The sequence below is a fragment of the Calidris pugnax genome, unplaced genomic scaffold (assembly GCF_001431845.1).
Source record: "Calidris pugnax isolate Ruff unplaced genomic scaffold, ASM143184v1 scaffold27, whole genome shotgun sequence".
Lineage (NCBI taxonomy): Eukaryota > Metazoa > Chordata > Aves > Charadriiformes > Scolopacidae > Calidris > Calidris pugnax.
The window spans coordinates 9,546,631-9,568,714 of record NW_015090893.1 but is presented as its reverse complement, the minus strand read 5'-3'; the positions used below and the strand labels follow the sequence as shown (position 1 = coordinate 9,568,714).

Below are 22,084 nucleotides of genomic sequence, written 5' to 3'. Positions count from 1 at the left end.
TGGCCCCGCTGCCTGCGCGCGCGCGCCGCCCGGCTCCGCGCATGCGCCCGCCCCTCCCGCAGCACCGCCCCGCGCGGGGGCGCGAGCGTTGCCCCGAGGAGAGCGGGACGCGCGTTTTGAGGGGAAAACCTAGGGGTTTGGGGGTGGAAAAGGAGATTTCAGGCGTAGGAATTTGGGTGGGGAGACTGCGCGCCGCGGGAAGGGCTCCCTGCCAGCCACGGGGCTCTGTCAGTAGCAGCGGGGCAGCTCCGCGGGGTCAGCCCTTTGGCCACGTTGTTACCCTTTTCCTCCCGAAAAGGCAGGGATTTGGGTTTAAATTCCGACGGGAAAAGCAGGAGTTTTGAGTTCGGTTTGGTTTTGGGTCCTCCCGGGACGTGGAGGACTCGTGGGGACAGCTGCAAGGCTGAAAGGTGACTCAGAATTCTGAATCACCGGCCAAATTGGAGGTAGCGCCTGGGCAGGTGCCTAAAGGCAGCTCTGCTGCTCAGACAACGCTCTGTACTGGCCTTGTGGAACGCAAAAACAGCTGTATTAATTTCAAATACTAAGGCTAACTTTTGTTTTTCCCAGTGGTGTGCTGGGAAAATCTATCACCACCTTTGTTGGGAGATCAACCAGAAAAATACCAGACTTCTTGTTCTTCTGCCGTTGTCATTTCTCAGCCGGGGACCTGCGCTGGGGACACGCAGCCCCAGGGGCAGAAGCTGATGCTTCACACTCCGCACCCACAGCCCTTGAAGAAGAAGTCCCACTAGTTTTTACTCATTCTGTAAAGACTGCACAGCCAGGCCCAAGCATGCATTCCTAAGTGCTAAGGAAAAAAAATTGTGGCCCAAGAAAAGTAATGTTTTTTTACCTTAATGTTTGAAAAATGACAAAGCCACATTGTCTGGGACATGAGGAAAAAAAACAATTTTGCTGCAGCGAGGAATGAGGGAATACACTGAACTGGAAAATCCTGTAGTTCACAAGGGCTGGGCTAGCCAACTTCGTAATTGCTTTTTTCCTTCCATCTCTAATGAGAACTGGAGCCTTCACAGATGTAGGTATTAACAATGCTCGGCCTCAACACCGCGTCTTTAACTCTGTGAAGTAGAGATACGAAAATAAAGGGTTTGGGTGTCCGTCCACGTTCTCCTTTGCAAAATTACCCTTGGCTGATTACCCAAAGGTTTTTCAAAACACCAGAAGAAAAAGGGAGTTTGCCCGTGTCTGTCTTAACTTTTATCAAAACCGTGGCAGGGCTCTGCCCCGCTGCGTACTCGGGTGGTTGTATTTGGTGTTAACACTGGACCCGGACTCTCCCAAACTCCAACCAGCCCAAAACACCACAGAAAGGAGACCAAACGGCACGACTGATGGAGCTCTCCTGCATGGAAGCCTTTGCTCAGGCACCACAGAGGAGCTCAGCTTATTGATACCATTTTTCACAAGCTTCAGATTTTAACGCTATTTAAAAAAATACCAAGCTTTTTTATTTTAAAGCTTTTAGTTCAAAGCGATCAGTTTGTGCAAGGATTCCTGAACTCAGTAATTCTTCTTTAGAAAGAACAAATATGCCTGTCTAGCCAAACTAAGGACATGGTTATGACTCATAAGCACTTTGTGCTCTGGTCAGTCTTCTGAGGTTTATAGACCCTCCTACACAGGGCTTTGCTCATCCACTGCTTCTCTCCTAACCAGTTAGTTTCCTCCTTTGGCATTTAACAGGTCCCTGCATGACAAGTGCTCGCAGCTCTTGTTTTATGCATACTTTTATTAACCATGCCACTATTACCTAACTCTTTTGTTGTATGAGGGGTAAACTCACTGCTCCAAGCCTTGGGACTCCTGCAGTGAACATGGCAAAAGAGTGGCTTCTTCACCAGACTCCAGCCACCCCGTTGTTCTGCCTGGCTCAGCTGACTCACGACCGCAGCGCTGCTCACTGCTACTTCCCAGTACCCCACTTCTTATCAGCAGGCGTCTGAACCAGCTGTCATATATGGCGTTAAAAACTGCAGTTTCATTTCTAGGGCCTGCTTGTATTCTCATGCCATGAGTCACTTCTTTTCTGTTGTTTGTGGACTTGTTGGTTCAATGCTGGCTGAGGTCAGGGGCCATGGAGCAGGATCTTTAAGTCCTATCGCCCGCCTTCAGGGCTGCTTGAGAAAAAAGATGGCAAGCAGCAGAGAGAGACTAATATATAGTGAGAAATGCAGACAGCAGCAAGCATTTATAGGAGATGGAGTGGAATTCTCAATTATCATTTTAGAAGTAATTAGATCATGAAAGTATTGTAGCAAATCACCAGAGTTCTCACTTTGGTTTGCAAGCAAACAACAGGAACCGAACCCTGCCTTTATTTCATTCTGTCATCTCTCAGCATTTAATTCTCAAAATATATTACTTCACAAAAGCAGAGGTTTTCTAACGGGCAGCTCAGGTATGTGGCGTTACCACTGTTTTGTCAGGCATGTCTTTTTAAAAGCATCTCAACTTTCTGCTTCATTTCTCTGAAACTTTAAAAGCCTTTCCTGCATTTCACACTGGGCGGATAAGAATTCTGAATTCAATGATTGTTTATCTCTCATTATTAACAGAAGCATTTGGATTCCAAACTTTCAGTGATCAGCAACTGAGGACTGAAGGGGCCACTATGGTGACATCTCATTAAAACTTTCAAAAGACCTTCTCAGAGTTCAGATAATGTGGAAGCTTGATTTGTCTATGCGGATGGACAAATGCCAGCACCCCAAACTGCTTACAAAGAAAATCCCTCATAAAAATTCTCAAGAGCAGAAAGATACACTGACATGGAAGGACATTGCACGCCTAAGGTAGACAATAACATGGGCAGTTTTATTTGAAGATCTTTACAAGCCATTGTTTCACGAAATACTCATACATACATATGTAAAAGCAAAGGAATATCTTAACAAGTAGGTCATATTGCATAATGTCAGACTAAAGTTAAATAATGCAAATATTAAGACTGCCAGCAAAACCTAATTTGGTGCCTCGTGTATCCCTTGTAATACTGATGGGAGCCAGCCCCCAAAGCCTGCGTGTTCTCTACTTGCAATCCTACCCCAGCCACTAAACAAACAAATGAACTTTAATTCTTGCAGAAACACATACCTGGACACAGGAATGGGCAGCATTACTGGGTACTACAACAGCAACAGGGGCAGTTCATCTCTTTCTCCGATTTAGCTACTCTTAGTCTGTAGCCCAATCTCAGAAATCCCCCTGCTTTTCCTGTGACCCCATTTCCTAAATCATTTCGCTTCTCATCGACCCTCATTCTTCCTCTCACTGCTTTTCAGAGCTCATTCTAGCAATTCAGCTAGTTCCAGTTTCTCAATTTCATATTTATTTTCACTCTCTTCAGGAAACCACTTCTACAGTATCTTTGATAATTACACATCTCGTAGATTACATATATTTTTACCACTTTCATAACACTGGAGAGTGCTGACTCCAAACAAATACACAGCTGCTGTGACTTACAACTTACCTAAAGGAAAGCCATACCAATCTCTGTGCTGAGAAGCTGGAGAGCTGGGTGGTGATGTAAGGAAAGTGATGAATCAGGTTTTGTTCTGCAAACAAAAGAATCACAGTTCTCTCCCAAGATCCCTTGCAAGTGGGGCATAATCTAGAACACAAAGAATCGAAGTAAATAAAATAAAAATAATTGGGGTGAATAGTGGCAGTAGCATAACAGTGCATTCAGAAAGTGGAGAATCGTATGGTATACTGGTACAAACCTCTGGTATTAATAGCATCTCACTGTGCCAACGTTAATTAAATAATCCCCAAACCACTCCTGTAAGGAAACTATACAAATATCATTCTAACCTCCACTTAACTGATAATGAAGCTGAGACAGAGACTTACTGTATTAGTGATAACTTGAAAATGTGCTTCATTTCAAACTTGAGACATTTCCACGTCTCAGGCTGAGCTGCCAGCTACGAAAGCACATCACATTATTGAACGCTGGAAATTCAGCTCTCGGTGTTTCGCCCAGAGTCACACAGTGACTCAGAATCAGAGCTCGCATTCAAATACAGCATTTCTGGGGCACAGTGATGGCAGTGTCCAGTAAACCACACTGACTGTTGTATTACACTGAAGCGGTCACGAAGAGCACAGAAGGCTTGCACACACATCTGCATTGGGCTGGAACCACTGGGGTGGTATAGACTTAAGAGCTGGACGTTCTCAGACATCAGTGCTTTTACCACTGGCTTAAAACAAATTACACAACAGAGAAAGGGGACTGGGAAAAAGTAATTTAAAAAAAAGTAATAAATGGGGATGAATTGTAGGAAATAGTAAGAAGAGTCAAGAGGGGAAACTAAATAGCATAAAACAGATTAAAATACACTGGTACCAAGCTGTATTTTAAGGATTATTTTATTCCTAGTGGAGAATACGGGCTCTGCTCTAGATTTTTTCCTAACATGGGTTCAATTTAGAAGTGGGGTAGAGAGACTGGCACATATTCAAATAAATTTTCTGAATCAAAAAGCAGTTTGGAGAAAGAAAAAAGTTGCAAAACCTTGAAATCTATGATGTTGGCTTATTCACAGTGTGCATCACATTAACATCTGCACTGATTCTCCACCATTAAAGTCACTGAATATAACAAATATTTAGCATTTCTCAACCCTGCAATGTCAGCACTTTCTGCTTTCTAACTCCTTAGATCACAGAGATATGATCTAATCTTTCTCTTATTCTCAAAGCAACCTTTTGAGCTTTCCACATGGTTTTCAGCTTTAAATGATGATTTTAAAGGATTCTTATCTACCATACCCCAGAGCCGCTACTGGGAATTTTGCTCTCATATATGCAGCATGAACAGCAATTTAGGAGATGAGTACCTAGGTTTCAGGAGTTATGCACAGGAGTGTATTCCTCAAAATGCTCAGAAATGCTTGCTGTGAACATGAGGCACTGGAAGGGAGCCAGCAGGCATCAATTTCAGGTGCAGCCATTTTTTTTTATTTCACCCTGGAGCATCCCAGGATGAGTGCACATCAAGGTGAAAGGGAATGTGCATTTGCTTTAAAATTTCCCCACTACTTTTCCTTCCTCCTTTCTCTGCTAATTTAGCACAGTGTAAATCCAGAGAGTACCACCACAAAACAAACTCCTCAGTACAAAGAAAAGATTATGCTCTTTGGGCTCTGAATTGCAATTATACGGTCTTAGTCAAATTACTTTACCACTTTGCATTTATTAATGTTAGGGTTGAGCACCCCCATGCGTTTTCACAGCTAAGTAAAAGGACATACTTATCTGTGCCATATGAATGTTGTCAGGATCAGAATATTTTTCAACAGCGCCTAGCACAGGGATGTCCTAGTCATAGCTCAGAATACTAAAACACTAGTATCATACCAGAAATGAAATATGCAGAAATACTTATACTTTTTCATATTCCTCCTCAAACAGAAAAAAACCCACCATAAAACAACTCCAAATCCTACTGCCTCCTCTTCAAGAAAGCTTTTTTAAAGCCAACCAGAAAATAATAAAAAATATATAAAAAAGATTACAAATAGAGAGGGCAATCACAGTATATATCCTTTTTGCAGACTGAATTTTTAAACAGGCCTGGAGGGTGCATAGTTTTATGACAGGGTGTGACTTCAATTACTAGTTGCAGCTTTGGAAGCTTTCCAGCACTACTGTAATGCACTGCCTCCATGTGGAGGAGAACTGTGTGACATTAAAGGAAAAAGAAACCCCTTCGTGATGGGAATACATACGGAACTCCTGGTTTTACACCAATTTACCTGCAGTCAGAAGCTAAGCTTGACATGAACAGTCACTACGGGAGTCTCCTATTTGTACCACTCTTTTGAAAATCAGAGTGCTTTTATGTTAAAACCTGATTACAGAAGTCAAAATACATATCCAGGGAGCAAATACACTAAATTCATATCCACTCAGGAAATAAATCAAACTTCTACGCATTTTATGTTTATAGTGCACTTCTTCACTGAGATTTACTGCCCTAGGAATGGCTCTGAAGTTACAGCAGGCATTCTGAAGAAACTTTCACTTGGTGCACAGGTGCTTCCCTCTGTTCTTTTGTTCCCTTCCCTATTTATCACCAAACAAAAGAGAGAGAGAAAAATTACCTAACCTCACTACAGAGCAACACCTAAGATAAGGGAGGATGAAACTTTAATTTCCACCCCCAAATTTAACAGCATCTCTACTGATGCCAAGGGGAACTCGAGTCTGTCTCATCACTTCAGTTCACGTATGTAAGAAACCAGACTTTATCACCAAACAATTGGTTTTTTCCTTTAAACTACTTCTGCAAAGCAGAATACCTGAGTGCAAAAGGCCATCTTTGTCCAAAAATACTTACTCGACACCTGTTGACCATGCACAAAACCAGTGCAACTGAAGCCAGCTCCCAGGAATCCCAACAGAAGCTAAGGAGAGCCCCCTGGTTCAACAGACACAAAAAGATAATATACCTGTTGAGTCAGCTTAGAAGCTAAGAGAGTTTTGAGTCAGGATCCCTGGGTACAGAGCAACCTCCCTTCAGGGTTAGTAACGAAAAGAGACACTGGTGGCGATAGCTGCACATGGAAGTTGTCCCCAGTGGCCGCCCCGGGGCCCAGGCTGAGCTCTGGTGGGCTCCAGGGCCTCCCTCAGGGGAGGGGAGCGCGGGGGCCGGGGCAGGACCCTCGCTCCGTGGCTGCCGTGGACTTTACCTCACAAAACCGCCGTTTCCTGCGGGAAGGCGACAGGAGCAGCCCCGAAGAGCTCTCCTCAGGCGGACAAAGTTGTTCTCGTTAAAGGAGAGAGCTCTCCCGTCGCCTCACGGCCTGCCCGGTACCAGAACAGGCGGGATCACCCCGCCCTCCTCAACACGGCTCGGTCAGCGGTGACCGGGCCCGACGGGGCGAGCAGCGGCTGCTCGGGGCTGCCCGTTCTGGCAAGGAGCCGGGGTCGGGCCGAGAGCCGGAGCCGGGCCCGCCACCGGCCGCCCCGCGCTGCCATGGCGACGCTGCCGCCCGCCGAGCGGGAAATCCGCGGCACTTCCGGGCGGCTGCGGGCTCCGCGCGCTGCCGCCCCCTCCCGCTTCCGGTGGGCGCCAGTTCCGCTTCCGGTGCGGCGGATCCCGGGACGGCGCCGGTTCCGTTGCCAGGGTGAGGGGCCGCATCGCGCTACCGAGGGACGGGGCGGAGGGGGGCGAATCGGCGGCACTGTGACGCGGGGAGGGGAGCGCCGCCCTCTCCCCCATCGCCGGGGCAGCCCGGTGGGGCTGGGCCCGAGCCCCTCCGTGTGCGGCGGAGGCCGGGTTTTACCGGGCCGGGGTGAGGCAGGGCCGGTCGCGGCACAGGGCCGCCTGTCTCGGCCGGGTCGGTACGCCCGTAACGCCTGAGGGGCGGGAGCGGCTTGCTAGGCCCGGCGGCAGCGTGTGGGCTCTGCCCGGCCCTGTCGGTGGTGGGGAAGCCCCGGCTGGAGAGCGACCCTGGGCTGATGCTCCTGCGGCGGGTGTCCGGGGACACGGTTGCGGTGGCGGCTGATACCGAGCGGCCTCCGGTTTGAAACCTCGCTCCTCCACCTGTTGCGGTGTTGGTAGAAAGTGCTGCGGTCCCGTCCGGGCGGTACGGCGCTTGCTGTGTTTTAGGGGTTTTACGTGGCGTAGCGAAACTCAGAGGTGTGGATGGCCCCACTCCAGGTCTTCCCAGAAAAGTTCTGTAATGCGACAATTTAATTGCAACAACACGACTTTAACACTTTCTCTGTCCCAGGGACCTTCCAGTCCATAGGCTTTTGGTGGTCCAAGGGGCTTGTAAAGGTTCTAAAAATGTAATTAACCGATTCTTTTTGTAAAGGCTTCATTTCAGTAAGCTTCAGTTTCACGTGGCATCTAGCCCTGATGGCAGAAAACTTGAAAATCCCCATGACTTTTTCTGCTCCTAATCTGTTTTCCTGTAATCATTGATTCTGGTGTCCACGCTCAGTCCCCTTAGTGTTTTGGCATCGAATAAAGGTGTCTTATTTCTGCTTGGCATTTTTGATAACGCATATCTTGACAGGACTGTAATTCAGTAAGGACAGAGAGTTGGTCATGTGCTCAACTTTGGAGGAATGATCTTTGCAATTTAGTGCTGGACAGAGACTCACAAAGATTTTTTACAGAATATTTGAGGTGTATGGTACAAGTGAGAAAACAGACAATAAACTCTTCTTCCTGTAAACTTAGCCTAAGGATTATGGGATGGGATCATTTATGATAATGACCCTATGTATCAACATTGGTTCACCCTATGCAGCCTTAACCTCAACTGAATTTCTTGGTGCTTCTAAGACCCCCTTTTCATGAGTATTTTCACAAGATAATACCAGATCCCTGTCTGATTTAGTGATATTTGAGGGGAAAAAATTAAAAAGGAAGAAAATTTCATTTTTCTGTGATACAAGTTTTCCTCTTCAATTTGTTTTCAGGGCTCTTAGAGGGAATAGTGTGGAGGTGTGGCTTGTAGTGTCCTCAGTGAGCAGGTTGTATCTAGCCCTCTATTTCTCATCTGAGCTTGGTAGGTATGCCTGAGTAATTATTTGTTCATTCCTGATTGTTCCTTCCTAATTCCCATATAAATGAGAATTATTTTGTCCGAGAGCAGGTAACCTCTGAGAATACGATGGCAGGGAGGAAGAGGAATCCGATTTTGGGATTCTGAGATTTTTCAGAATTGCCAGACCTGTATTTCTTGGTGTAACACATTTCTTGAAGGTTGATAGCCTCAGGTTTTTTTCACAGATCTGCTCTCTGTGAATATCAATCTTTCGAGGATAATCTTACCATTAGTGGTGCAGGGGCCTTCTCTGCATCTCCTGACAGTCTGTAAACAGCCTTTTCATACCTTTCAATCTCCTTAATTCTCTGTTTCCAAGCTTTAACACAAAAAAATCTTCTCCTGTCCACGTAAAGCTAAAAAACTTGGTTTTCTGCTCTGTTTAATGTAGGACTAAACTGTTAAATATAATTCCTGTAAGTGATGCTGTGTAAGTTAAAGACAGTGTAATTACAGTTGTTTTGCCAGCACTGCAATGAAAGTGCAGTTCTTACAGTGTAATTGCATTGTGTAGGTGTGTATTTTGGTTTTGTTTTCAAACTCCTACTTTGATATTGCTACAGTGAAACGTGACCTGGGGTGTGTATTAATGCAGGTATTGCACAGATCTTAGCGAAAGTGAATAGAGAAATCCAGTGCTAAAAATGAACTGTTGGGTTCAGAACTATTTTTATGGTTTTATATATTTTAGGTATTTTATATTTTGCCATTTGATTGTTACACATGTATAGACACTCATGACTGGTTGCATAATTATTGCAGAGGACGTTTCTGAGATTTGAAATGACTTTTATGATACTGCAGTGCTCTGCTTGGGTGCTGGTTGTGCAGTGAACAGGCTGTACCTGCACAGAACACACAGTGAATGAGCAAATGTTGGAGCAAACGGTGAATATGACATTGCTAAACACACTGAAGTGGAACTCCGAGCCCCAGTTTTAGTGCTGTTCTTTCTCCCTTTGTTTCAACATTTTATCAACGTGTTTATCATCTGTTCATGCGAAACAAATAGCTCTGATGTACAATATAATAAAAAAATCAAAAATAGTTTAAAAAGACTGTATGGTTTGTTTTCTGAAAAAACTAATTCTCCTATTTCTTCCTTACGTGACCATTGTATTTTTGTCCCGCAGCAGATTTTTCAGAAAATAATACTGAACATATGCTTCAAGGATGTCTCTCTCTCTTATAATAAAATGGGGTGGACAGGAGTATACAATAACTTCACTATCAGAAGAAGACACAGTGTTGGATCTGAAGCAATCTCTTAAAGGCCTTACTGGAGTGTTACCAGAGCGTCAAAAACTACTTGGACTCAAAATGAAGGGTGACTATATTTTTTATTTGTTGTGGATGTAGCTGATGTATACTAACAGGGCATCTGCCTCCCAGATCTAGCTTTTGAATGAACGTAGGAATTTTATAGTTATTAATTAATTAATATTGTTTATTATTGATACATCTTCCTGATCAGTTTTTAATGACTGACGTGGAAGTAGGGCAAATGTACATCAAAAAAAAAGTTAAATTACTGCTAGCCAGACAAGCAATGTATCTGTATATGGAGGATGATAATACAGCTTGGGGCATTCTGGTGTTTGATGGGTAACTTATTTCAATGAATGAAATATTGACAATTTTCTAAAATCTACCCTGGTAAAAAAAAAAAAAAAAATCTGCTCACTTTATAGGCAAACCTGCAGAAGATGATGTTAAGCTTGGAGCTCTGAAGTTGAAACCAAATACTAAAATTATGATGATGGGCACTCGTGAAGAGAGTTTGGTAAAAATTTTGCTTGTTTAATAGCTTAAACAGGAAAAGATCCTTTTATAGATTATATATATTTATGTCTCCTCATTATGATTTTAAATTTTGAATATTCCAGTAATTATTTGAAAAATAGTAAATAAATTTGTTGGTTTATTTTTCTGTGTAAAGTAAGCTTTTTTTTTGCAGAACTCTGATAGCAGTGTATTCATTAAACTCCTCTATTGTTCTGGACTTGAAGTACAAACCTATTATTGTGATATACACTGACTTCTCAAATCTGAACAATCATCAGTATACTTTAGTAATTCTTTCCACTAGTAAAGTGAAATAATTTTGGTTAAACAGTGTTTTTCTTTTTTCCTGTAATGTGTAGGAACAGAAAGTTGATATCCATTGTTATTTTCCTTCAGTGATCCTAGTTATCTTTTATTATTATTCCTCTAGGAAGATGTCCTTGGGCCACCTCCTGATAATGATGATGTTGTCAATGACTTTGATATTGAAGAGGAAGTTGTGGAAGTAGAAAATAGGTTAGGAGTTTCAGCTATTAAAAACAGTTCTGTTATAGAATGTACAGTATGCATTTTAATTAACTGTAACTTTCTGCACTGTTACATTAGGGAAGAAAATCTACTAAAAATTTCCCGCAGAGTTAAAGAGTACAAAGTGGAAATTCTGAATCCTCCTAGAGAAGGAAAAAAGCTGCTGGTGCTGGATGTGGATTATACACTATTTGGTGAGATTTTATTCAACTTGTGGGTTTTGTTTAAGAACTCAGTTTATTTGTCAGTGCATGTTTCTTGATTTTTCTTTACAAATCTATTTCAGTAACTTCGGTATGTATTGTACTATGTAACTTCTGCTTTGTGATATTTTGGGGTCTTCTGCATATTTTAAAAAGCATTGGGCTTTTTAAGTGTTGTACATTATCGATTTTAGTACAGCAACTATTTACTTCCTGCAAGAAGACATAAAAAAGTAGAAATTTAGTATTCTATCTAAATAATCTTTCTCTTGACCAACTTGTATCTTGGACACACAGTGGCAAGGTAAGATACTGAAAAGTAACCGTCTTGGTCTCTACCTGATTGACTCCACTTTTGAGGAGTGTGGGAGAATAGTTTCAAATTTTATTTCCAGATTGTTACTAAACATGCACAAATACATGCTTTACTTGAAAATTCTGTCAGACTGGTTTTTTTGGAAGCCAGAATTTTCCTTCTGATGTAATATTCTGGGATGTAGGTGTGTCACTGCAGCTTGACTATAAGCAGTGAATTCCTTTTCCTTAGCTTTCCTTTTTGATGAGATTAGTTTACAATCTGAAATCAAAATCCAAGCTATTACTGAGTTTAAATTTTTTTTTAGATGTTTCCTGCTAGCAGAAATTTACAACAGTTCCCTTATTGGAACAGGCAGTATTTGCATGTCTGAAATAAACTTGATATATGTTCATAAAATTAACTGGACTAGGTTTAAAAGAATCTGTTTCGTATCTGGCTTGCTACAAATTTGCCAAAGTGCACTGATCAACAATTTGACCCAACTCTTTAAAGATATTCAGACCCCCAGAGCTCTGGTTTAATTATTAGCTAAGCCCTCAAATGCCCGTAATGATCAACAGATAAATATCCCCTCCACTTCTCTCCACCTTTAAAACGGAAATGGTAGTTTGCTACAAATTCATTCACGATTTTAAAGTGCCCCAGTGCTTCCCTCGTGAAACTTTTCAGGTCTGTGCATGGATAGGAAAGTCATACTGAACTTTAATAACTTAAACTTTAATAATTAATTGCTTATCTTTTATATTCTTTTTAGACCACAGATCATGTGCTGAAACTGGGGTAGAACTGATGAGGCCATACCTTCATGAGTTCCTGACATCTGCATATGAGGATTATGATATTGTAATTTGGTGTAAGTTTTGTACTCGGTACCTAAGACTTTCTTGTAAATTGTCATTCAGAGCAGGCACTTCAACTAGAAGGTTTTATGTTGCTTTTTGGTGTGAATCATGAGATCTAAAACAATATATGAATGCTCAGCTCTAATGCATCAGCAGGAATGTTCACACAGCTATTAGCTATTTTAGAAAAATCATAATTCTTATGTGAAAAAACACCACATATTGCTCACATGAATGGATCTAATCACAGCATAAAGCTCAACATCACTTAACTGAGTGTTCTTTTGTACAAACAAACAAGTGCTTGAAGTAACAGAATTGTGTAATCAACATTCAAACATCGTTCGATAACTATCTTTACAAATAGTCTCAGTCCAGACAATAAGTAGGGAACTGCCAAATGAACCAAACTCCTGTCTACAGGGATGGTTAATCGTTTGCCTTTGCATGCTGCTTTACTTCCTGTCCAACAGCTGGAGAACAGACTTTAGCCAGTGCAGAGTTTAAACCATATTAAAATTGGCTTATAGTCTGGAACAATGTTTCTACAGATTCTTAGATCAGTGGGAAATGTTGACACTTTGTCCTCTCCAGGCCTTATATTCTTATCATTGCTTCCAGGAGAAAATCCTGCACAGGCAGTATGGTCCCTCAGACCAGGTGTAGCCCACTTCTTATGGTCCTGCAGGCTTTAGTTCAGTAACAGCTGATCTAGAAAATGGTTTGAACACATGCAGTGCTTCGTCTAGTTGTTCATGTGAAAAGTGAGCTTTTCCAAATAAAAGTAAATTTCCATGAAGGAAGGCTATCTTCCAGGCAGTGAACCCTAAAAGCTGTATCAAGGATGGATCATTCTGAAATCAAATTTTGTGTAAAAAATTGATATGTTAAATTAATAGTTTCTTTGCTTGTTACTTTTTTTGCCTGTCAGTTACTTATTTTGATGAAGTATTCTTTCTGTTTTCTCCCTTTTGTTTCAGCTGCTACAAATATGAAGTGGATTGAAGCTAAAATGAAAGTAAGTTGTTCTAAAAATGTCATTTGTTTCTAGTCTGGCTGGCTGCTTATAAAGTTGGACTCATGCTCAGCATTATAGAGAGGGTTAGCAACTGGGGAGGTTGTATGAATCAAAACCTGAGTTTTTTAAATCTTCATAGTCACTTTAAGTTATCTTTGTCACAAAACTAGATTAAATCTAATTTTAGAATTCCACACAAACTATCAGCAGTAGGTGCTAAATTTAGCAAAACTAAACACAAGTCAGTACCTCTGAAACTTAGATTAGTCACGCAGCCTTCACAGTTGCTTTCATCTTACCTCTAAATATAGAGTTACAGTCTTTAAGTGTAATATCATTTTCTTTTTTAAAGGAGCAGACAGATGTAGCATGCTGGACTAGGTTATCAAGAGGAAACTCTTTTCATATTTATGTTGTACCTCTTGCAGCTGTGTGGTTCTGTTGCTTCCATTCCCTTATTAAACATCCGTAAGAGCTCTTGTTTCAATTCTAGTTTCTTCCTTACCTAAATCGGGCAACGAGCCAGTTTTGCACAGCTGACCTAGTGGTAAACATATTTACAGTCAGGCTTAGCTGTAAATCCAATGAGCTTACTAAGAATTGGTGTATGTTGTGTCTGTCAGTGTAGGGCTAGGACTCACTCAGTCTTGTGGAAAACCATTGTCCAAAACTGGGCTGTTTCCCCTGCACTGGTCACATTTCTAGGTCACCTTTCCAGCCCTTCTATATCTTACTGAATCACAGCGTTTCTATGCCCACTCCAGGATTTGATCAGTTGAGATTCCTACCACTAGATGCCAACTGTTGTCTCTCCTTAAACTGATACCACTGGGGGTGCTTACCTCTAAAAGTTTCACTTTTTGTCAGGGAACAATGAGCCCAAGCAATACTTGGCATTAAAGGCTTTGTTTTAAACTACAAAGCAGCAACAGCATTAAAAGCAAGTATCAGGTAACCAGGTAAAATCTCTCATTTACCATCTATTTATGCCTGGAATTCAGACCAGCTAGAACAGCTAGTTTTTTCGGTGTAACAGGACACTGACCCAGGTAGGTCATGCTTTTCATTTGCAAGATTCACTTTTCCATGTAAAGCAAATCAGTTAAGCGTGGCTGGATACCTGCAAGAGAGCTGTTGCAGTGCATTTTTTCTCTTTGTTGTGTAGCTTTGCACATAACTCTTGTTACATGCAACAGAAATTAAGTCAGTGATATCTATGTTAAAATATATCAGAGGATTTTACTATTACTTTTCAGCTTTGGAAAGGATTTGAGATTGAAATGATGCTCTCTCATCTAGTCAAAGTTGGGTTTTGGTTTGTTTTTTTTTTTCTTTTTAGAAAGGTTAAGTTTTCCTTAGAGTCTTTATTTCAGGAGTTATCAAATCTTTAAAGTGCAAACTGACAGATTTCTGACTAACATTGGCTACCTTGGGCACACGTAGGAGAAAAGGGTAAAAATGAGCTGTTTCTGTGTATTTTGTCTTCGATTGGGCTGTGATTCCTTGCAGCTTACTGGAAGGAATAAATAGCAGACACTACCCAGTTGCTATCCTTGCTATAGATAGTGAGTAAAGTTGAGGCATGTGCAACTTGTGAAAGATTATGCACGAAGGTATGAGCAAGACCTCTCAGTATTTTCCCTTTTCTGCAAAGTTGCTTTGATTTTATGCTGACATCAGTTGTTAAGTTTCTGACAGTAAACATTGCAAAAATAAATTCCTATCAGCTTTTTTTCCTCTTGGTAGAATGATGAACTTTCATGATTCTAATGGGGTAAAAAAAATGTAACCTCCCCCCATATATCTTATTTTTAGTATGCATCTGGTAATCCTCAGCAGCTTACCCTTTGACAAACAACGTATTGCAATCACGGTTCCAGTTTTACAGCAGTATAACTGTCATAATTAGAAGCTTTAATCACAAATCATTTTGATGCAGGAGCTTGGAGTGAGTACCAATGCAAACTACAAGATAACTTTCATGTTGGACAGTGCTGCCATGATAACAGTGCACACTCCTAGAAGAGGACTAATAGATGTAAGTACCTGTTTTTTCCCTTGATCTTTTTCTACATTTAATTGACGTGTTATCATACCCCTTTGAAATATTCAACAATAAAGTTGTGCTGGAGTTTCATGCAATAAAAGTGTAAGAATCTTGGAAGCATAGATATATTTTTTTTCCTACTGAATTCTCTATAATGTTTAAAGTTTTAACTTGAGTAGTACATTTGGATGACGCTGTTGTCAAATCAAATAGATAACTTCACAAGAAAATTTAGTACCAACAGAAAGACTTTCTTTAGTAGGGGTTGTATTTAGTATGTTATACTATTTTACATCTCTTCCCTTATTAAAGCCCATCTACCTGCTAATTTTTCAGCAGAAGAATACGAATATATTCTTTAATTGTTTATGCTTAATGCAAGTATATTAAGTTTGCACTCACGTTCCTATAAACTCATATTTTTATCTCCCGCATGTGGTCTGATGTATCTGAGTTACCTTGTATGCGTTACTTTTGCAGGTGAAGCCTCTTGGTGTTATCTGGGGAAAGTTTTCAGAATATTACAGCAAAAAGAATACTATTATGTTTGATGATATTGGCCGAAACTTCCTAATGAATCCGCAAAATGGACTCAAGGTATTTTTAACTGGAATTTTCATTTATTACTACTTTTTCTTATACTTCAAGTAGTACTTTCTCGTCCTTTTTTGCTGTGCCTTAAAGAAAGGCTATTCTTAACTAGCAAAGATGCATATTTTAATATATTTTTTATTTAAATTGCCATTTCTCTGGACTAATGTTTCACTAACAGTAGTTTGAAATAAGCTTTTTTTTCACGGTTAAATTAGCTTTTAAGAGCCTACCAAAACCAATGAGATTATTATTTCTGCTTAAATTATACCTGCTAGCCATAACAAAGCTGGGCATTGCTGGCAGGCACTATTGAAATATGTGATGTTCAATCTCAAGTGGTTGTATTCAGCAAATAAGTCCAATAAAAAGCTGCTGTACTCCATGCTGGTATGCCAGCGTAATAGCAAGCATTCTATTCTGGGAATAATAGTACCTCAAACCATTGTGACTGCAGAACAGCAAATATTTCATTTTATAAAGCTGTCAACCAATTCCTGCTCCATTATTAGTGCTTGTTCTGAATAAAAGGAATTCAACTTAAATTTCTACTTGTAGTTGACGGTACAGTAGTACGGTACTAAAAGAACTCTCATACATTTCTTTTAAAAAAAAGTTTTCAAATACAGAAATCCAAGATGATGTTTCTTTGACAGTATCCATGATGTGAAGAGGACAGCAATTGATGAGATGTAGCAAGATAATGTTAATTGGAACTGTATAGTTTTAGGAAACTCAAGAATATCAAAGATCTTGCTGGGAGAGGATTATCCAGAGAGCTCCCTCTAGCTCGGATTTGAAAGATGTTTGTCAAAATTTATAACAGAGAAATTGTCTATTTCTAACAGAGCCACAGAAAAGAATGTTGAATCACTGAAACAAAGCCCAGGTGTAATGTATTCCAAGGTTAAAGCAGTTGTCAGATAAACTTTTATCTCTTTTCACAGAAGCTATGATTGTAGTCAAATGCTTTTTGTTGAAAAAAAGCATCTGGTTCCAGTGATGCCACACAACTCATAAAGCAGAGCTGAAACCCCCTCGTGTCTCCTGCAAAAATAGCTATGAAATCATATTAGAAAATGTGGCAGTCCGTTCCAGATCATTTTATCGTTCTGTCTGACTGGGAGGGGAAGACTCAGAGTGCAAGACAAAACAAATTTCTTCCTGGTGGGCATGCAAGGCAAAAACAGTTCAGTTTGTGTGAATAACAAAATTGGATGTAGTCACTAACAGAAAAGGTTTTTCTTTCTCTTACCTAAGAGAAGTTATAACTTGGCATAGTACAGAAAATATTTTCTAATTAGGTGGTAAATGATAGAGAATTGGAAGCATTTTTCTTACTTTGAGCAAATGGTTATTCCCAGTTTGTTTATTTTGTATAGATAAGGCCTTTTATGAAAGCACATTTAAATCGGGATAAAGACAAGGAGCTCCTAAAGCTCACTCAGTACCTCAAAGAAATAGCAAAATTAGATGACTTTTTGGAGCTGAATCACAAACATTGGGAAAGGTAAGAATAAAGTCAAATTTTTTTTTCCTTTTGTCCCTGACCTCACTGTGTTTTGTTTGATGTTTTCTGTACAAAGACCAAAAACAATTGATGAATTTTGACATCACTTACAGTTATGAAGGTCCTTTAGTTTGAGTAAAATTTTAATAAGGCTATAATGTTTGGGCTGCTTCCCTAAAATGGTAAGATTTTGACAGAATGGACTTCTTATTTTCATACTTCTCCAGTATTTAGTGCCACTGCTTGTTTTCAGTGAAGCAATTCTGCTTCCTAAAGGGAAAAGATATTCTGAAGGAGCCTGGGCCCTGGAGATCTCCCTTTCCACCCCTACAAAGTTGGGCTGTCAGTTCAGATCTCAGGGCTTTGGCACGAGGCAACTTTTCTGGTGGTTGCTTCAGAGGTTTGGGGTGTTACAGTGGGGTTCTCAGACACTGTCCACGTTGTGTGGTGTTACTGTATTCATCAGCTCTGAAACTATACGATAGTTACTGTGTTACAAACCAGAGTTTTACAAATGCTTTGTACACCAGTTAGCATCCTAATTCTTGCTAAAGAAAGGTTAGCTGAGGTGTTCAGGCAAAATTCTTAATGGTTTTATGGAACAGCCTGAAGTTTCAATACACGTGAAAAAAAAAAGTGTGTGCAATATACTATCCAAAAAACATTCATTCAGTGCTTAAAAGAACAGCCTTGCAAACTTGGCACAGTTTTCTTTCTTGTTTCTGATTAAAACAAAGTCAAATGTTAAACTTTAAAAGCAGTGAAATTCACTGGATATTTCACACCGTCTGTTAAATTGGTTGTCTTTTTTTTCTAGAGTCTTTTCAGAGACTTCAGTGTCACCACGTAGCCAGATTGTTCCAGCTGCAGTGGTGAGAGAACTATGAGATAGAAAACAAGTATTTTGGAGTATCTGAGATTCTCTAAAGGAGCCTGTTCTTTTCAGTGCAGGGCTGTTCTTTTCAGGTTACGCTGGATGACTGTTCATTAAAGTCTTGAATTTATTTGAAGCAGTGCCATATCTAATGGGCCTTTTTATCTTAAAGGATATAATAGCTACTTTTCCAACTGATGTAATTTTCAACCTCTTAGAATAAAACCCGTCTCCATTGCCTTCCTCCCTTTTGTTTAAAAAGCCTAATAGAGTAACTAAAAACATGACTTTGAATTATTGTAAGATAACCTATAATGGAATTAAAAGAATGTTGAAATCGAATAAGAGCATAAGTTGTATCAATCACATTTCTAATTTTTGATCATCAGTACAAGGATGCTAGTGAGAAAAGAAAGCAGATTCATACTTTGAGTTTAGAAAAGGTACTAGATATATTTGTGCCTACCTCTTATTTTGTATTTTTCTTTCTTTCAGGTATCTTTCAAAGAAGCAAGGACAATAACGCTAATAAAATTGTGTGGCACTGAATTGAAGGGAACATAATTAAGATCATTGGACTTTTCCTTGCTTTTATGCTAGAGTATAATAGTGCTGGACACTGGATCCAATGCCAGAATGACTGCTATACTTGGTCTTCCAGGTGGTTGGTTGTGGGTTTTGTTTTTTTTTTTTTTAAAAGATCACAGCAATAAGCTCAAAGTGGGAGAAACGAGTCAGTTACTTTTTCTTGCATTCAGTTCTGGTGTTACTACTTAAAATATTTTCCTCTCCTTTGCTGCCGAAGTACAACCATAACCATTAAAGACCAAAACCATTCTGAAACTAGAAAAAAAAAAATACTTAGACCAAAAACATTGAGTAAGGAGCCAAACTTGGCAGTGTATGAATTGTATAAGCCCTCTATTCCCTCCATCTTTAGGAACAGTCTCCCTCTCCCATTCCAGTATTTAAGTCTATAAATTGCAAGTTGTCTAAGTTTGGTATGTATTAGTATGTCAGTGTTTCTCTGTGCAAGACAGTAAGATGGGAAGGTACCACCTCTGTGGCCAATTTACCCCAGTGTGTGAACTTGTACTATAAAGCAGTGTTTACTGGAAAACAAAAGATTGAAGTTTGAGGGAGAGAAACCCACTCTTATTTGGTAAATGAAAAGCAGTCTGCCTGAAAAACTCTCATGTGTCAGATAAAGGGTTTAAACCTCAAGATGGGAAAGTCACATTCCTAACAAAGCATGAACAAAACCCGTGTTCTCTTCTAGCTAAATCTTGTCAAAGTGCAAACACTGTGTTTAAATACAATATTCAGCCATACTGTTCTTAAAATATCATTTACTTGCGCTGCTTATGCCTGCACTATAGAAGTGTGATGTGACTGCTGTTTGGCATTACCAACACTTGTGCATTATGCAGTTCATGTATTTGAAAGAAGACTGACCCTTTCAAATAAAAATGGTATATATTGTTCTTAAGGAACTATAGCAGTTGTGTAAATAATAAATACCTTTTTCATAATTTGTGTTCCTGTGCTGTCTTAAAGATCTGGTTTGCATGATAGAGAAGCCATTGAATAATTTTTCATTTTGGGGGTGTTTCTTTGGATTCCAGAGACACCAATTTTGTGTTGGTAGTTAAGTAAGAGACTGGTGTGTGCCGCTGCAGATGAGGGCAGTGGTGTCACACAGCGAAGCGCGTGGCTGCCCAGGAAAGGAGCCTTGACAGCGAGTGTCAGGACGTCAGGAGCAGACACAAATGAGCTGTTAAATGGGCACGTTGGGCTCCGGCTCAGTGACCTGTCAGAAAATATACACTTCCTCACCCGCTGCTCTTTGTGCTTTAGCACCAATCCAAGCTGTGTTTTAAACTAGTAAACCCAGAGACCTGATGCATAAAGATCTTCGTTTTAGCTAAGTGCAGAGGGTGAATTTCTGAAGTTTTGCCTCCTAGAGCCAATTTCTGAAGTAGGAGCTGACACACTCCTGCACATACAGCACAGATACAATCCCTCGGGTTAGAACAGTGATTTTTTACCTAGAAAGGTTGCAATAGCTTAGATATTGGAATACAGGACTAGTGTATATATGGTGTGCTAGAAAAAAACCCTCTCAATTTAAAGAACTGAAAGAAGCCAAAACATCACATTTGAATCACCTATGGAGTTTGTTACGCTGGCCAGACAGAGAAAACAGAACCAAGGGAAGGTATGTAAACATGTGCCCGTATCTTTTTTGCTCAAAGTTGGCATATAGGCAAGTGTCACTGTGAACAAGCAATACTCCTTTCTTTTGCTTTATACAAGGAACATTTGAAAAAAAACAAATCTTGATTATTTTTTTTATATTTCCATGACACTGGGATTTCATCCCAGCACTTCAAGGTATTTGCTGATCTGAAGTAGATGTGTGCTCCCCTTACAAACATTTTATAAGCTGCACTGGAACATGTGACAGTACGATCTTGATGTGTTGGTAACACATTCCTGTTGCTAAGAAGTCATTGTGTCTTTTATGACTAATGTGTTTCCCTTATATTTTATGTTTGAAGAATAGTCTTGCAGTTGGAATTTTTTTCTTTTTTTCCTCTCCGTTTTTTGCAAAACCAGCCTGTGTGTTTCACTGACTATTTTCTAAACATGCTGCAGTGATTTACTTGGCCAAGACAGGACTGAGATTTATAAAACAGTGAAGCTGTGAATAAGGCAAGTGCAAAACTGATGTTCCCCAAATCCCACAATACTAGGATGAGGGGTACCTCATACAAACAGGAGAGTGGCTTCAAACTGTTAAAGAGCAGCAGGTAGCAATCTCCTGGAATTTGTTGCTACGGTTTGTTGTCGAGGCAGGTGGCATCAGCAGGTCAGAGAGGAGTTAGACAACCTCATGAGCATGTCCATAGTCAGCTGATAAAGGAAAGAGGCTGGGAAGCTCCAATATCCTTCGTATCAGAACTGGAGGTTCTCAAGAAGATGAGAGTGGCTGAGCCTCCACGCTCCCCTCTGACTGCTGCTGGGTGGAACCTCAGCCAAAGCAGCACAGCTCTCCTGTTTGTGCTATGTGACTCCTCTGGGACAACATGACTGTGCTAAACTACCAGCATTTAGTATAACTGCAAGGATAAACTGCTACCTTTCTGCTTAGCCCCAAAATAATGTAGTTATTGCTCTTAAGTTCAGAGGAAAAGACCTCTGCTGACTTTTTGTTTCTCCTTTTTAATAGGGAAGGGAGTTCTGACCTACTTGTACTTCCAAAGTATAGTTAAGCCTTGGGAATAACTATCAACAGCAAAGTTTAAAGCCTTGTTCCCTGTTAACATTTAGTTTCCTTTTAGATTACATTGAGGTGCCTGAGAAGTGTTTGATCAATGGCTTTTACAATCTCTGTTAAAAGAAATAGGATTGAAGCATAATCAAAGAGAGGGGGCGTGTGACTTAATTATAGAGCCCATAATGTACCGTTCTGCAAAACTCCGGAGCAGCATTGAGTATGAACTATTCCAAATATTTTCATGTGTCAGAGACTGTTCTGGGCTCCCAGTACACGTCAAGTATTTTGTATGTTGTTCTGTCTGATTATTCATACCAAAAGAGACAGTCCGTTTAAAAATGAAGTTATTTCTGTAAGCGCTGGGTATCTGACAACTCGAATGCCTCTCCGTGGCATGAATGCTCATCACTGCTGGTACGTGGAGTGACAGCTGAAGCCAAGAACTGAACTGCAAATTCAGCTCCACAAATCCTGCTGCATGAGTGTG

The 22,084-nt window shown here is 40.5% G+C and overlaps 2 protein-coding genes across 4 annotated transcripts in view; one reads left to right on the top strand and one right to left on the bottom strand.

Moving 5' to 3' along the window:
- RNF145 (ring finger protein 145) overlaps positions 1-3,519 on the bottom strand; it is a 50,801-nt gene extending 47,282 nt beyond the window's left edge. The window contains exon 1 of the mRNA XM_014947959.1: positions 3,500-3,519. The gene's annotated coding sequence lies outside the window, so the exon portion shown is untranslated. The remainder of the gene's footprint in view (positions 1-3,499) is intronic.
- Positions 3,520-7,038: 3,519 nt separating this feature from the next.
- Positions 7,039-19,849, top strand: UBLCP1 (ubiquitin like domain containing CTD phosphatase 1). Of its 3 annotated transcripts, XM_014947962.1 has the most exons (12): positions 7,148-7,166; positions 8,473-8,561; positions 9,734-9,927; positions 10,292-10,383; positions 10,816-10,901; positions 10,992-11,107; positions 12,190-12,288; positions 13,258-13,295; positions 15,235-15,333; positions 15,823-15,939; positions 17,316-17,443; positions 18,813-19,849. In XM_014947962.1, exons 3-12 carry the CDS (start codon positions 9,774-9,776, stop codon positions 18,838-18,840), a joined length of 957 nt encoding a protein of 318 aa, XP_014803448.1. In that variant the 5' UTR covers positions 7,148-7,166; positions 8,473-8,561; positions 9,734-9,773; the 3' UTR covers positions 18,841-19,849. The 3 variants fall into 3 exon arrangements, with proteins under 3 accessions (XP_014803446.1, XP_014803447.1, XP_014803448.1); XM_014947960.1 differs by lacking the exon at positions 8,473-8,561 and having other exon boundaries at positions 7,039-7,166; XM_014947961.1 differs by lacking the exon at positions 8,473-8,561 and having other exon boundaries at positions 7,112-7,166; positions 9,737-9,927.
- Positions 19,850-22,084: the final 2,235 nt, after the last annotated feature.